The 17342-nt window shown below is 46.6% G+C and overlaps 1 protein-coding gene across 1 annotated transcript in view; it reads right to left on the bottom strand.

The window, feature by feature from the left end:
• Positions 1-543: 543 nt before the first annotated feature.
• ALDH1A3 (aldehyde dehydrogenase 1 family member A3) overlaps positions 544-17342 on the bottom strand; it is a 51559-nt gene continuing 34760 nt past the window's right edge. Inside the window, exons 10-13 of the mRNA XM_019533800.1 lie at positions 9306-9470; positions 6714-6871; positions 4385-4459; positions 544-2315 (exon numbers count right to left, since the gene is read on the bottom strand). Of these exons, the coding sequence (XP_019389345.1) occupies positions 2243-2315; positions 4385-4459; positions 6714-6871; positions 9306-9470 (471 nt within the window). The 3' untranslated portion in view covers positions 544-2242. The remainder of the gene's footprint in view (positions 2316-4384; positions 4460-6713; positions 6872-9305; positions 9471-17342) is intronic.

Below are 17342 nucleotides of genomic sequence, written 5' to 3'. Positions count from 1 at the left end.
TATATATTTTTATATATATATATACACACACACACACACACACACTTATTTTTTATATCTCTCTCTCTATTATATATATATATGCTATATAGATATATATAGATAGATAGAGAGAGAGAGAGATAAAAAAACCATACTAACAAGAATATGGCAACATCTGAAAACATACAATTTCAATGAATTAAGATGTTTGTCAAACGAAGAAATACGAAAGCTACACTGATTGCTAATCTTGCCTGATTTTACCACGTACTTGCCTTGTGTCTAGTTCTAGCTTTGGATGCTAAAAACTCATTCACTAAGCAGTGGTGAAAATGATTTCTGAGGGAGCGCTTAAGCTTCCTTGCTACACATTGCAAAAAACAGAAGACTATTTACAGGTTTCCCATTTGGACTTTTGGGGACGGAGGAGGGAGTCTCTGTTTCAGGGAGAAAGATTCATCTGTGGATATCCTGCCTCACAGGAGAAAAGATGCTCCCTAGCATACAGCTACTGGGGGTAGGTCATTGATGAGAGGTTAAAGCATGTGAAAGCCCCATTTCTTTCAAGGCTTGTTGGCTCTTAAGGAAGGTCAGGTCCAAGTAAACAGGTCTCCCTGCATAGCGGCGTGGGATTATTTCTTAATTATGTAGAAGAACTGTTTCTGATGGAGGAGATGTATAGTTTCTTGCTCTGGCCTTGCATTGCCATAGTGAGCCTGCATTTCCACTTCAAGACCCTAGTATTTGACACTTGCTATTTAGCCACCTGCCGGACTCCCACCGACACCTCGGGGTCCTCCTCATCAGTGCTGTGTGGAAGCCAGCGGGGCTCTGACATAGTGCATGGGTGCAGTGGTTGCCCATCAGACTTTCCTTACCTTCACTCTTAGTCAAGGGTTCTCTGGGAAGCCTCTCCAGCATAGGCAGTTGAATCAGAGCATCCCCTGCTCCCTAACCAAAGTCCCATCTTGGGCAGTGTTATCCAGTTTGGGGCCTCTGGGAGTAAGCTCACACCACTGGCAACTTCCCTTCTCACCCAGGGCGTTCAGACATGGTGCATCTCAATCAGATTCTTCAATAGTATCCTCCAGCTCAGACCCTGGAGGACCAAGCCATGGATCTCTCTCTCAAAAACATACTGGGAGTTAAACAGCCTAGGAGCAGTTTCTCTCATTGTGTATTTTGAACAGTCTATCTTAAGCTACATTCACTGGGGGTGTGGGGAGGGCAGAGGAAGGGGCGCTTTCTAATTCTGTTCAACTTCAAAAACAGATCTAGTTGAACAAAAAGAACCTCACACATGGGAATCCAAAGGATAGTGAAAGAAGCACAAGGCAAACTAGGCTGTCTTTCCATCTTTCCTCTCCTCCGAGAAGATTTCAGCTCTGGTTTCCCTCTCCCCTCAGTGGCGACATCACTAGGGTAGATACAGTGCAAAATCCTCTTGTGAAAAGTGCTGAAGTAATGACTTGTGATCTGAGCGACTCTGGAGCCAGGTGGATTATGGTGTCAATGACTTGTACTCTCAGCTCCTGCAGAGTGTGTGCACCAAGAGACAGGCAGCAAAGAACACGTGGATCTTAAGCCTGTGAAATCCTGGCCCCGCGGAAGTGCATAAGAAAACTCCCATGGATGTAACTCAGGGCCAGGCTTCCACCAGCCTCAAGGATGCATGTGCATGAGAGAAAGCAAAGGTAGCTTTTCTGATAAAAGTGCTTCAAAATTCCCATGCACACACAGCCACGCTCCTCCTGAAAGCAGGAGATGGGCTATGGTCTTCACACCTGACAAACTCCTTTGACTTCAGTGGCATTGCACCCACTACCAGCAGGAGCAATGCCACTTGAGTCAATGGAGCTGTGTTCATTTACTCCAAGTGAGGCCACATATGCCAATGTAGGAACAGTCCCAAGGTCTTTCAAACGTGATCCGGGCAAGTGATATTGCTTTCAAGGGCACAGTTTCATAAAGCTGATTCCCTGTAAAGCAGGATGTCTGGAATTCTGGTCGCTCGTCAGACAGAGCTCAGGATAGTCTGTCGAGGGCGGTGTCCGGGAAAATAAGGGGACAGCAAATGTGTCAAATGCAATTTTGAAAAGCCAACTGGCAAGCACCTCTGAGCTCCTCCAAAAGAGAATAGATGGAAAGTTTCCTTGAAGCAAGTGCTGATTTCTTCTTCCTTTGCCCACGTATTCTGAACATGTCCCCCACGTGCGTGCATCACATTCAGAGTGTCAGCAGGATGAGGCCGCCTACTCTCTCAATGATTCTTCTGGGAGAGTTTAATGGTGACAGTTTTCACCTCTGTATATTCCGCCAAGGCATATTCACCACTGGAAGAAAAGGGGAGCAGTGAGACTGTTTGACATTTTAATCATCAATGCCTGCTAGCTGGGCAGATTGGTGTGACAAGCTTTTGACATTGCTCTGTACATCTAAGCAGTCGGAGCCCTACATATCTAGGGGACAGCCTTGTCTCATGTTCCACCACAATCCTGAAAGTCAACCAAGTGCAACCTCCAGCAAGTACCATATGTGGATCAAACTTGCTTAGCAAAAATGCGTGGGGTTATTCTCAGTAGTAGCCCCTCAGCTCAGGAACACCTTTCCCCTTGAGGTCCACTGAAAACTGAACCTGGACATCCTCCAGAAGTGCTACAAGACCTGTTTATCTGGGCAAATGTTTAGCAAAGGTTAAACTGGGGGATTGTTTGGGGAGTTTCCATTATACACTTTTATCTATTTGATTTCATGTATCATATGCTTTTATAAAATTATTTTGTTGGGGTTTTTTTTCCACTGCAAGTCCCTCTGGGAAGGGTAGCATATCAGTCTCACATTCACACTGGCAGTTTAGCCACAGCTGTGCCATGTCTTGGACAGACTAATTAGCAGTGCTGGGTGCCAGAGCCAATTAACCTGCCTGTGATGCCATACAGACCTGGCTACCTTGTTTCTATGCTAAATGAGGCAGCAGCCCAGCATGTCTGAGGACACAGCTGTCTTGTGCAATTCGCTTGCCATGTAGATGTGCCTAGTGAGCTGGATTTAAAATCAGACTACTTGCACGTGTTGAACTGCAAGAGACAGGAGTCCAGAACCAACAAAGCCCTGTTGATTTCCCCTATAATGAACACAAAGAATTTTTTTTTACATGCTGCACTATTTCATGCAGCTATCCCAGCAACTGAAGTTAGTGCCTGCTAAACTTCAAGCTTAGCAGACTGGTGGCCTTCAAGGCACATGTAGGGATCATATAGAAGGAATAAAGTTCTGCATATGTACAATTACTGTTGTGCAGGCAATGGCTAATACTAACACTTGCTTTATTAGTATAAAGCAAGTGTGTGCGCACACATACATCTATACCAATTAGGGGAGCACGGTACATTGTTCAGCATTCATTTCTGCAGAAACGTTAACTGGTTGACAGACGCATCTATTAGGTCATATCTCTGTCTGTTGGAATTTGCCCCTGGCCCCCATCCCTGCCCATGGGATACAGCCCTGATGAGATGACATCCAATTTGGCAGGCTCTCAGGCCAAAGATAAGTTCTCTCATGGCATTTTTTTTTTGGGTCATTCATCTTGATTTATTGGTCAGAACAAAGCATCTACGTTCTTTTCTATTGCAAAAGAACCCCAGTACTGAAAATGGCAAAAGAAAGCAAATTGGAGTTGGCATCAAGAAAGTAGAGTTAGTAGTTCGAGCAGAAATTGGGCCCTTTTGGGAGTCCTGAACAGGGCAATTTCAAGTAGCCTCTTTTCTGTCTATACAGAGACAACTCACCCCTAAAATACAAGTCAGCTCTGCCATAAAGCTTGAAGTGCTACCTTGAGCTAAAATTGTCCAAATTTGGCTGTTGGAGTGATCATGGGACCAGCCTATATCTGTCCTATGTTGTTCCAGAGGTTCTAGTTAAAACCAAACGGCCGTGAGATGAGAACGTGCTGAAGCTGGACGTGTATATCTAAAGTTACTTTGTTAAATCTGTTAATCCCAATGCAGGTGCAGCTTTACTTTAAGTTTACAAAACATGCGGCGCCGGCTGATCTAGCAGCACTCTTTCCCGCCCTTGTAGCTGGATTCATTTATTTTTGAAGGGCAAATACGATGAAAAGGATTTGCTGCGGCTTCAAATGGGGGCATGGAGAATTCCTTTTCCTCTCTGGCAGGTTCTTCAGACAACAAAAAACTACCCAATAGCCAGGGGCAACAGACACCTTCTCAAGCCTTAAGATCCAGCAGGAAGCAAGGAAGCAGGCTTCTCCAAGAAACCAGAGCGGAAGTGTACTAGTAGGGAAAAGATGTACTAAACCCCCACCCCGCAAAAACAAAAAACCCCAGCACCCACCCAACGCAAACCACAAGCCGTATAAAAACCACAGACCCAAACTTACAGTTCTCTGCCGTTTCCTGACATTTTAAAGCCACCGAAAGGAGCTTGTGCATACAGGGCATTGTAGCAGTTGATCCTGTGGCAAAATAGAATATATCCAATTAAACAGTTGAATGGTAAAAACACATCTGACTATGCTTATTAGTATTCTTGCTCTGGTCTGACATGCCACTACAAAGTACACTAGGTTTTTATACCTCACCCCTCCCAAATAATTTTTGGTCATTTTGGCCCTGACTAAGCCTCAGGAGGAAAAAAAAGCACGGCGTTTAGGAAAGAGAATTCTCTACAAGGATTATGAGTGTCAGCGGCGACTTCCAACCATGACTGGCTAGATGCATTTAAATGCTTTAAGCTGTGTTCTTGCTAGGTTCAAAGTCATGCCTAAAACCATGTCTTTTAAACCCAATCCATTTCCCAGTTCAGACAAGCCTTCACTTCCCCAGTGGTACTGCTCAAAATGCATACATATTAGACATGTTTGTATCGAGTTAAGTGTTATGGAACGACCTCCCTAGATCCCAGTTCTTCAGGACAGAAGTTGTGAAATCCTAGTCATGACTTTGGTACCCAAGTAAAGTGAACAGGTTGGCAGTTGTACAGCAGGAAGTGAAATGAAGGTCATCTTCAGAGGCAAAGTTCCCATTTTCAAGCCATTTTTCTTACCAAGGCAATCCAGCTGCCATTCTTGCCCTCCCCACAAGTCAGCACCAGGGGCTAGTGTCCTAGTTGCCCACCCCTATTTACACTATGAAATGTGGAGCTGGGGAACCAGGCATCTATTAAAGAACTGATTCTAAGTGCTTTTTATTTATTTTTTAAAAAGTCTTTTCCCCATCAGGTCCCAGAGGGAAGCCTGACCTCCTTTGCCAGAATTTCCCCCCAGGTTGTTATATATAACTCTTCTAATGTTAGAAAGGACCTTTGGAAACGAAATGCAGACTTGCTTCCCTTAAACAGTGAAATAATGCCATCTACTGCCCATAGCAAAGTGCTGCATGGCTGATGCTACAGAAAAAAAAAAAGCTCTTTAATGCAAAAGGCCCTGTCATCTGATAATTTCAGATGGTTTCTGGAGCTCTTATCCCCTGGACTGGCTGCATATTAACACCTTTTAAGTGCCTTAAAGTGCTCACTACTCAGTTTAATGTTACACCATTTCTAATCCACCGAATTTTGCTCCTGCTGCATGAACTTGTGGCTACTCTACAGTTTTCGCACTCAGGTTGAAGTCCTCCAGCATCCCAGGAGGCAGTGGGCCCTCTTGAGTCTGGGGCAGCAGGGATGCAGGGGCACAGTGGGGATGGGCACAGCACCTTGCCCCCCCAGGCACATCTGGGAGAGCAAGCACCACAGCTTTGGAGTGCCTGGTACCACGGTGCCTCTCACCACCACTCAGGCCAGCTCTGCTCCCAGTGGGAGCAGAATGAGCTCGTAGTAAGGGGGACATTGCCTGTGCCACTGGAGCCAGCTCTGCTCCTGGCAGTGCCCTTCGTGCCCCGCCCCCAGACCTTGGACTGGTTCACTCTGCTCCTCCTAGGAGCATAGCTGATCTGAGCAGTGATGGGAGACACCATGGCTGCCAAGCAATCCAGAGCTGCAGCACTCACTGCCTGGAGGAAGCAGTGAGCCTGTCCTCTCCCAAGCTCCTAGCCCTGTACCTGCCTACCCAGCCTCCAGTGGCAAGTCACAGCTGTGCAGGTGAGGGGCAGGTTTTTTGCCTTAACATGCGACTGCTCCACTAAGCCAAACAACACTAAGCTGATTAACATTTGTGTGGCTTTCAGCGTAAGGTGTAACAAGACCCTCAGAAGGCCTAAAAATGTCTTGGAACAACATTGCAGTGGAACCTGAATCACTTGTATCCAGTGACTTACAACATGCTTAGCTGGCAGGTATTCAAATTAAGAATGAACTACTGAACTGTCTACTGCTTCCAAGGTTGCTGCTTTTCCAATCAGCTGGAGCTTGTCAACAATCCCCTGCAGCTGACTGGAAAAGCAGTGCCTTTTGCCATAAAATCTGCAGTGCTTCTGCCAACCTGTGCAGCTGTGTGTGCACCTGGATACTTCAAACCTGCAAGGAACAAAGGAACCTAACCCTGCAAAGGATCCACAGTCCAATGTATTAGATGCAGAAGCCGGTGCTTTTGGCTAGTCATTTTCCATAGGGAAGACTACTTTTAGAAGTGGTTAAAAGTAACATCTTTCACCTCCATTCACCCCTAACCCTCCCCAGCTCATTTGGATGAATAGAGAATCTCTCTTAGCAAGAATGATGCCAGTGACCCAGTCTATTACCTCCGTGTCCCACAGCAGAAACAGACTTACCAGACCGTCCCAGACTGCAGCGCTGAAGCTAATGTCAGTGCTCTGTCCAGATTCTTAGTGAACACAGCTGCGGTGAGGCCATACTCTGTGCTGTTCGCTCTCTTTATAACCTCGTCTATGCTCTTGAACTTCATGATTGGCTGTACCGGCCCAAAAATCTGAGACATTAAAAGCAAGCATTAGTATAGAAAGGGTAAAAAGCCCCAATAGCAAGCTCACTGGAATGGAATCTGGACACTTTACAGGGATTTCTTCCATTTTAGGGTTTTAATATAAGCAATGGGTCTTCTCCTATGGAAAGATCTCCCTCGATTTCCAACAGAATCCATTCCAGATGAGTCTTAAATAACATGCTACAGCAGTAAGCATGTGCAGAGGTCCTGATGTAAAGAAAGGTTTTCCTTCACAGGACAGTAACTTTTTTTCTCTTAATCCTGTAAATTAAAGGCATCTGGTTAAGATGAGCATGTGTTTGGATGCACAGGAGTTCAAAGTGGTTAAGTCTTTCTCTGTCTGGGACACCCTCTGGTCTCAGCTGAGACTTGCCGTACTGGGAACATACCAACATTTAGTTAATGCCAGCCAGGCTCGATAGAGTCCTGGGTGCTTGCCACAGGTTTTGTGCACAGAAGTAGCTGCCCATCACAAGTGCACGTATTAACCCTACATTGTCACAGGCAGGACCTTCAGCATGAGTTTCTGCTTGTGAACCAGTCAGGAAGCTCTGCACCTCCTTTCCTGGGCTGGAGTTTTCTTCCCAAGTGCAGTACAATGCAATGTCAGAGTACTTCTGTGAGCTAACCACGCAGACTCAGACCTCACTGATGAAGTGGGAAACAATCCCATCTGTGGCTTTCCAGGGGGTCATCCCATCCAAGGACTCGACCTTGTGTAGACAGCAGTTTCCTACTTCCTTCCTTTGAGGTCTATGTAGTTAACGGTCTCTTGTTAACAGAGAAAGAAGTATGGATTTGCAGTTTTGCTGCAGATGAGAGAAATTGGAGAAGCCCAATGAATCATGACTTTGTGACCTGGAGAGAACTCATCTGAAAGACACTAGTCATGGGATTATCTATTCAGCTCCTCTCTTCTATTTTTAGATCATAATTCATCTGTGGACTTCACAGACATATCCTTCCTTGGGGTCTGCATGGCAGATACAAGGCATCACAATGCTCTTTGCCAGGACTGTATTCTAATACAATAAATAGTTCTACGCTAAAGTAAAAATGCCAGAAAACAGCAAGAAGCTTCCAGTTTCCATTGCATCTTCCAGTGGAAGCTGGCTGACTAATAATATTTCAAAAAAGCAACCCAGAGTCTACACAGATGCAACTTGTTTAAATTTTGCTTAATGCCAGTAATGAAAGCTGGAGCGCCAGACTAACATGCTTCTGGTTTTCTCCTATACAATTTGATATAACACTGATTTGTCTATTAAGTCCCACTTTTTCTAGTAAAGGAGCCAAAGATGCTCCTTTTGGGTATTGGCATGTTCTAGCTTTTCTGGGCCCTCCAATTTCAGGGATTCACTGAGCTGCACTGCAGCCATTTCGACCTGAAGATCTGATGGCCTTGTTGCCAGGAAGTGCAAAGGCACAACCACCTTAGAGCAGCATAGTGCTAGTCACTATTGGTCAGTTCAGACTGTTCAGCAGAGGGCTTGTACCAACACTGCTACATACACATATCATCTTGAATGGGCCTAAATGTCTCTGGATTTAGATGCTCTGAGAACATGATCACGGAGAGGTGATGGGGAGATGAAGAATTTCATTAATTACTGAATTTGCGAGTCAGAAAATACTGTCAGTGTTCTCTTCCTCCATTTGAAATGGCTTGTGCTTCATTAATAGGATCCACAGCAGCTCCTTGGACCTTGGCTAATGCACACCACTTTACCACACCCTTACATTTGAACATGTACTTAAATCCTACCGACTTAAGCAGGTTTGCTGATGCAGGGGATAAAAATTAGAGCTGAATAGCACAGGGCTGTCTTTTATTAGGGGAACAATAAAAAGGGAATTACCCAAACTTTGCAAACAGAAAAGGGACCACAAAGTATATCAACATGGGCAAAGTCAATCTGGCTAGGCAGGAGTGCCTCTAAACAGACCACGCTGCTGTGCGGGACCGAATAGCCCTGCTGTAACCTGGCCATGGCAGGACGTGAATGCAGCCCACCTTCTTCCAGGTCATGAAGTAGCCCACACCGAGCAGCACAATGTATCTGAGGGCACCACTGCCAGCACATGGCACAGACATGTCCATGCTTTGATTGTGGAAACTTTAATAGTGTTCTCGCCCCTCCCCACCATCACAACTTCCACTTTGGCTATTCAGATTTTTTATTTTATTATTTTAATTTCTTAGGATTCCTCCCATTGCAACAAACACGTTTCTGCATTGGAATGCTCAACACGCTTCAAAAAATTTGGCAGGTTTCAGTCAGTTATTTGGCATGGTCTGCTAGGATCTCATCTCAAAATAATTCCCCTTGGTGTGACTAAATCAAAGCAATACAAGGAGAGGCGCTGTTGAATGCAGTACATTCCTACATCCAGAGCACTGGGTTAAAGATTGCCATACCTCCTCTTTAGCAATCCGCATGTTGTCGGTAACCTCAGAAAACACGGTGGGCTTTATGAACAGGCCTCTGTCTTCAATGGCGAGACCCCCACATTCCAGCTTGGCACCTTCTTTCTTCCCACTTTCTATCAGCTCCAAAATTTTATCAAACTGTTTTTGATCAATCTGTCAAATGCAAAAGGGAAGGCAATGAGCAGCACTTTCATTAAGATGACTAGGAATCCCCCAAACCTGGGTCAGTAGAAGTTGTTACCTGGAAAAGGGATAGTTTTTCAGAGCACTATTACACTGCGCTATTGAGGTTTGCAGGAGGTGTCTGAATGTGCTCATGAGAATCAAAGATTAAGTATTTTTGTTGTTGAATCTGTTGCTGGCAACTAATCGATGGTTTTGCTTTATGTTTGCAATATATCGTACGTTGGCTGCCTTGGTGGCACTCTTGCCCATTGATTGAGTCATCTCGTCTTACATTACGCTTAGGAAGTATCCAACCATTTGCACTTCACTCTGATTTCCTAGGGTAACTGAGCCCTACCACATTTAAATACAGGCTTCTCCACGTGGTAGAGATATTCAAGAACAAATCTGCAGAGTAAATTCCATATACATGGATATTCTTGTTCTAGAATAGCTACTGCACTTTAATTCAGACTAAGAGGGTGTGAACTAAAGTCTATCTGAGAGTCTCAGGGTGCGGCTACATGAGACGTTTACTGCGGAGTTGCCCAATTAGCTCCGCTGTAAATGTCTTGGCGTCTACACATGTGGTCCTGTTAGGCTCCAGGAAACTAAAACTCCTCAGCAGATTAGCACTTGTAAAAATACAAGTACTATCCTGCTGCAGAGTTTTTCCATGTGCAGCAGTGCATGTGTAGACACTGAACCGGCTGAATGGGGCATAAAGGTCCTTCAGTACGGGGGTTGCCTGCTGGCTTACCCCACACTGAAGCACCTTTGTGCCCCTGCCAGCCCCTCTGCAGCACGCTGAGCTAAGGCAGAGCAACCCCAGGCTAAAAGGCTGACCCTCGGACCACCTGCCAGCCAAGGCTGCTCCACCCTGGCTCAACGTGTGATGGTCCCAGGTGCACCTGTAAATGTGGCACCCGGGAGCAATAAACTCCAGTGCAATAAGTGCCAAAGTTTGTGTCGCATTAATATGCGAATGTTGATGGGGCCTCAGTGTCACAGCAATTTTTAATTCTTTCTCCATGCTGACAGGACCAGACAAACAGTCCATTTATAAAACACACTGAGTCAACTTTGTTAAACAAAGCAGTCAATAATCAAAGTGCTCACGGCTGTAAGCATTATAACATAGTCCGTTCAAGGAGTTTAAACAACTGCTATCTATACAAAAGGGATCCGGCACTGAAATCAGTCTCCTTTTCTCCCACCTCATTCAGACCCATCACCAGACCCTCTTTTGCCTTTACCAAGCACACGAATGAGGGTGCGTGAGTCAGGGTTTGGAAGATGCTGCCCCAAGCAGAGTGCTGGAGATAAAAAGCCAACTGTAGCTTAGGCACCAGCCCTAGCAAACCATCATTCAGTCCTGCCCCAAGCTCACGACCTTGGGGCAGGAATGAGCTTCAGGGAAGAAGCTGCCTCGGGGAAGTCCAGGTGCCAAGACCACACCACAGAACATGGGATGCCGACGCAGGCGGAGCTCGCCATGGCGATGCAAACAAAAAAGGCACGTTCTGAAGCATGCGCGTCGCACGCCAGGGCCGAAGTGAGGAGGGAGGACAACATGTGAAGCAGAGGGAAAAAGCTGCTATCGCATCCGGTGCAGGGCGTCTTGTACCACACTTGCCAGGTGGCTTGCACATTGTTTATTTGCCTGGTTGCTTAGTCGCCAGATGTAAATACTTGGAGTGGAGCTGCCAGTGCTTTCCATGTTGGCATGTCTCAGGCTGAGACCAAACTAGGTCAATCAACCACTTCACATCCCCAAAAACAAACAAGAATATTTATACAGCTGTAACTTGTTGTACAGAAGAAGAAAAAAAGAAATCTTATAAGATGAAGACAAACTGGGAAAGAAAACAGTTCATAAAAATGACATGCAAGGGCAGAACTCTTTGTCATTTCAAAACACAGCTTGCAAATGATCCCTTTAACTCTGTCCACTGCATTGTTGTGGCCATTTACAGTCTCAAATACAAGGAAACACGCTACTAAAGGTGTATGATCTAGATATGGGGCAAGCAAACTATGGCCCGCATCTGGCCCACAGGGCCCCTCTGAAATTTAGAAAATTATTACCTGCCAGTGGCTGCCTGTCAAAGCTGATGCAGTGCCAGTGGCAGGAGGACCTGGTGGCGGCAGCAGCAATGCCTACCTGGCCCCATCCTGCCCCCAGTAGGAAGCTTCTGCCTAGCAGAGGCTTCTGGCCTGGTGGCCATGGGGCTGTTCCCCTGCCCTCCCTCCAGCCGAGAGTGGAAACTCAGACGAGAACAGGAGGAGGGAGTGGGGGGAGGATTGCCAGTGATCGCCCCACTCCATGGGGACCGGGCCAAACTGGGCTCGTTCCGTGCCATGCCATGCGGTCCTGGCCATGCAGCCAGGAAACGCATCCCGCCAGAGCCAGCCCACCCAGCACCACGTGGTTCCTGGCTGTTTGGCTGGGAATGCACAATGCAGCATGGAGCCGGCCCAGCTGGGAGGGCAGGAAGCAGCAGGAAGCAGGCAGGAATGGCAGTAGCAGCTGGGAAGCGGTGGCAGCAGTGGCAGGCAGGCACACAAGGGAAAGGAGGGAAGCAGCAGAGGAAGGGCAACAGGGGTGGCAGGGGAAGGGGTGGTGGTGAGTGTGTGCTGGTGCACTGGGGCCAGTGGGGACTGGGAGGGGGGCAGAGGCAGAAGCATGGAGCCTGGGCACAGGGATTGCCTGGCTCCATTGTGTGAAGCTCACGTGCCGCACGCAATGGCATTGGCAGCCCAGCCCCACTCATTGCTATGTGCAGGTCATGAGGAACAACAGGGAGCTCCACGCTATGAAGCTGGGCCAGCTCTGCCCCTCTCCCTGCCGCCCCGGCTGAGCCCCATGACCTGCACTGCTGGCTTCACCACGTAGGGCTCGGTGGGGCTGGCCTTGCCCTCTGCCACCACATTCAGCTCCAGACTGGCACCCTCCAGGGACTCTGAGGATCCCCCGCCCCACACACAAACATGCACATACCCCCTCCAAACACACCCTCCCACTTCACCCACCATAACCCCACACCTCCCACCATCCCCACCCCAACCACATACCCCATACCCCGCAACATCCACACCCTAACCACCACCCCCACATACGCCCCTTTGCTCCTCCATACAATATACGAGAGTAGGACTGTAGTTTGAACTATTATGCAATTGCCTCTAGATATACTATGCAAACACACATAAAATCAGAACAATTTTTCTTTTTCTTTTTTTTTTTTTTTTTAAAAAAAAAAAAATAAATTATAGGAAATATTTGTGTGGGGGGGGGGAAGGGGGGTTCCTAGTTTCAAGAGGGCAGCACCCTCCCTCCCAAAGGCAGTATTTCCAGAGTATGGGGAGGGACTTCTAGTGGCAAAGGTCAGGGGTTAGACATGGGATTTCTAGTCCCAAGTTGGCAACCAGGGTGTGGGGCACCCATAAAGGGGCGGGGCTACCTTTGTGGTCCTTGACAGCTCACCAAAACTCGTTAAGTGACCCTCCAGCCAAAATAATTGCCTGCCTTGATCTAGCTGGACAGAAGCTACAGTTGGGCCGTCTAACCACCTGAGTCAGTGGGAAGGAAAGAGGTATTTAAATATCACAGTGATGAGTCTAGAGCATGGGGCGGGGAGGGACTCTCCCTGATGTACCCATTGAGTGGAGCCATGTATGCACAGAAAGGATTTTTCTTCCCAGTTCCTGCAGTGTTTTCAAATATTAAAGCATAAATTTCTGCTGATGACTTGCTGCAACTGTGTTACCTGGCAGTATCCCCCTGTAAACCTGGGACCCAGAAGCAATAAACTCTGGTGTGATAAGCACCGGAGTTTACTGCATTGCATTAATATGCAAAAGCAGCTGTTCCCTCAGTGTCACAGCAATTTAATTCTGTTCCAGACTGACTGAGTTTCGAGATCTTGAAGGGCTTCCTGGAGACCCTGCCAGCATCTCCTTCTGATGCAAAGTGTACTTTTGTTGTGGTCCCTTCTCACAGCCATGCCCCTCTCGCTGCCCTTGCTGACACTGCAGTGTCAGCAAAGTGCAGGGCTCCAAACCAAGATTTCCCAGACCTCTGTGCTATTTTCTCTCTCTCTGTCATCTGGCTACAGAAAGTAACTGTGCGAGTAGACTAGACACCCAATTCATCAGCATCTTCACATTCAGGGGATTATAAGCAGCAGATTGTGCTGAGTCTGTCCTAGTCCATTAGGCTGTGCACCATTTCTTGATAGATTAGGGAGCAAATTTGCAGTCTTTGCTGACTGACTTTATTACCTGCTACAGTCACTCAAACCCCTAGCAACAGGACTGCCTTGGCCTGCTTTTGTGTCCTAGGGAGGCTGTAGCACGGCTTGGAGCTCCAGCCAGACAATGAACTCATTTGCCCATGTTGAGAAGTCACATTGAGATGCAGCTGCATATTTGTGAAGTCATGATGAAATGAGTAGCACCCTGGCACAGAGCAGTCAGTACCAGGCCTCTTTCAACAGCATAGGCGTGCTGCCCCCCGTTTCAGAAAACACAAGCCCCAAGTCCACAAAGCAGGGGTTTTCTCACGAATTCAGTTTTTTGCATTTGCATTTTAAATTGCCAGACGCTGAAGTGAAACTGTAAAGATTATCCATTTCTAGGGTGTTTGTGCCTGAAAGCTTGCCATTAAAGACATTTTTTTGCAAAAATCTTGTTGGTCTAATAAAAGAGATCTTCTCTACTGTGAGTCCGGATTGCCTTTTCCTCTAGACCAATACAGCTACAACCTGACACATGGAAGATATCGAATTTTAGCTGATTTTTTAAAAATGAAATCTTCATATGTTCCCAAGCAGGAAGCTACTGTGACCACCTGAAACCCAAGATCCTGCTCCTGCCTGTTTCAAGGTAATTTGCACCATCACCGATCCTTGCAGAAGGTGAGAGGCTTCATACCAGCTATGAACTGCCTGCCCAGAGGAGTTTTCCACCTATCGACTTCTCTGTGAAATCCTATGAAATATGACCTTTCATTTCTACCCAGGAGAACTTTTACAATCTTTTCTCCGATGCCTGATGAAGGGTGTTTGTGCCTGAAAGCTTGCAATTAAAGAATTTTTTTGCAAAAATCTTGTTGGTCTAATAAAATATATCATTTTTACGACAAGTCCCAAATGCCTTTTCTTGAAGTCTGGGCACCCATGCATGGTGCCTGCCCGCCTTCAAGCTTTCCGTATAAGGATCCACAGCTATGAGATGAGAGAAGACCCAGTGCAAAAACAGAACTGGGATGGTGATCAAGTATCTGATGAACTACAATAATGTTTTTTTTTTTTAACCCCCATTCCGCATTTTCCCTTTATCTGGCAGTACATGAAGCAAGATGGCGAATAACTCCAATGCCTGACATTTATGTCAGAAGGGCCCACTGCATCGTCTACTCTGCCCTCTACTCCCAGCCAGAAAAGTTTTCCCCAGGTGCCCAATAACGTGAGTCTGAGATGCATCTTCCAGAAAGGCCGTCAGTTTGATAAAGGATATCAGCACTTCCCTCAGGGAGAAACCTTTGTGCTTTATTTCCAATCTGAAAGAATCTAGTTTTCAGCTCCCAGCCACTGGTTTGTGTCTTGCTTTCTGTGCTGCTAAACGCATTATTTGAATGGGTCCTCTTTACAAAGCACATTTCTATATACAACTGCCCTGTCTCTGCATTTACCAATCCACCAATGTATTCATCCACGTTTCAAAGCCAGAAGCAACTTGATGTTTACCTGCAGATCACAGATGAAGGCATTGGATGTAGAACAGATCTCAGAGAAACCCCATGAACTATTCCCTCCCCCACTAGATTAAGGTCCCATGTTTGTGGGGGTGGAAGGGACTTTAAATTCTGTACATTATTAAACAGCTCTTAATCCACACACTGCAGGCTCTGACATTGTCCAATGCTAAATTATTTGTCATCAGACTGTCATGAGGCTCAAAAATGAAATGCTCCATGAATTCTGAAGATACTAGTTCTTTTAAACTTGTAATATCAAAGAAAGAGAAAAAGCGTATTTGGCAACACCTATTTCCTATAAAGCCGCATGTGGCTGGCATTGCGGTACTCCTCTTTCTCTTCTCTATTAAAAGCATCCTGTATCAACTTTTCTAGTACTCTGCTCAGGTCTGATCCGAGATGAACCAGCCCATTGTTACCTAGGTCATCTCTTGGCAATTTCTGCATGTTGGCTCACTAGTCCTCCTCCCGTCTTTTAGGATTTCTCTAATAGTCCAAGGTGTAGCAGACCAGAGATCTCCTTAGCCAGCTCTTTTAGGACTTTTGGGCACAATATCTGCAGCCTTAGTGATTTAGACATGTTTATCCCTAACAGATGCTGTTTAACATACTTCCAGGTTACTAATGGATGGGAAAGTACTCCATCTTCTTCCAGCGATGCGAGCACAAGCTCTGCCTTTCTCCCAAGGGTCAATGAGGGGCTTGAGGAAAAGTAAGTGTCCACGGTAAGCCAGCCCACCGGTGCTGCCCTATCCCTTGCAGATGGCCATTTGCTATCTATGCAATGGTAGAACATCTCATGATACAACTAGGGGCTTCAAGGGCTACAACTGTTAACAGCAGGGAGCTGCAGTCAGCATTTCCTCTTCGTCCCCACTTCCCCACCCAGGACATGAAGAAGAGAGTGAGCGAGCAGATCTGCCTGCTTCTGTTCTGACAATGGAGATGCCCCAGGAGCCAGTCACCACGCTGATTTAAGGCCGGTGGCTCCAGGTGATGAAAACCAATGTTGCTTCCCCAGTCTTCTGTGGTGTCAGCTGAGGCAGCTCATAAAACTTTTGGTTGGAACAGATGACCCTCCCCTCCCACACCTCCAAGTCACACCAATGCTGGGAACAAAACTCATCAGTCAACTTACTGGGCCAAATGTGTAGCTGCCAGTTCCACATGTGCCTTCAGACCAGGGTGAGACCATGGAATAGGGCTGAGATGTCCCAGGCACTGGATGGTACAAGCTAGCCTGGTTTCAATGTGCCTGCAATGATTCGCGCCAGCTGAAGATCTTGCCTTTGTGCCCTCGGTAACTATTTTTGGTAGATTCTCTCTTTTTTTAAATTTTATTTAAGAAACCCACAAACTTTTTGATGTTTCTAATGGGTTTTGAAGGCTTATTTTTGTTTCTTCCTATGGACTTGAAGTGTATGCTTTCCCATTGCCAAAATGCAATGCAGGCTGTCCCAGAGCCAGACTCCAGCAGAACAGCTGTTCTGATCACATGCAGACAGAGGAAATGGTTTCTGTCATACTGGGAACCACATGAAAGCTCCAAAATCAGCCCTTTCCTCCTCCATTTGAGCCCCTTGTTTTGAAGGTCCGCATGCAGAGAAATGCAGGAGGGGGAGAACTCGGATACCTGCCACCTACCAGTGCGTCACATATGTGACAATGAGGATGCATGGCCCTATTATCTGTGACTGGTGATCATCACCCCGGCCTCGATACCAGCCCCTCCTTCTGCCAGGTTCTATGAAGCTCGGCTAGACTCTTAACAGCAACTTACAGACTCCAGTGTTCGCAGAGTTGCTTGGAGAGAGAGCAGGTACCAGAAGGTAGCCCCAGTGGACTAGCCATTAGGGGATGCTCTAACAATGTCTGCCCTTTACTGTTAGTTTTACCTGCTTTCAGTAGTAGCTTCCACAGCATCCCTGCAACTCATGCAAGTAGTCCCTTTGAAATAAGTCAGTACTCACAGTCAGAGCAGCTGGTAGAAGCAGGCCCAATGTGGGACGTCAAACTTGCCTGCTTCAAACCCTAAGCTGCTAGAAGGACAGCCTAAGAGACTTTCAGATTAACAGTGAAAAGGCCAGACTTCCAGAGCT

Source organism: Crocodylus porosus, unplaced genomic scaffold (assembly GCF_001723895.1).
Source record: "Crocodylus porosus isolate Cpor-Errol unplaced genomic scaffold, CroPor_comp1, whole genome shotgun sequence".
Lineage (NCBI taxonomy): Eukaryota > Metazoa > Chordata > Crocodylia > Crocodylidae > Crocodylus > Crocodylus porosus.
Note: the sequence above shows the minus strand (reverse complement) of the source record. Positions and strands in the feature narration are given on the sequence as shown.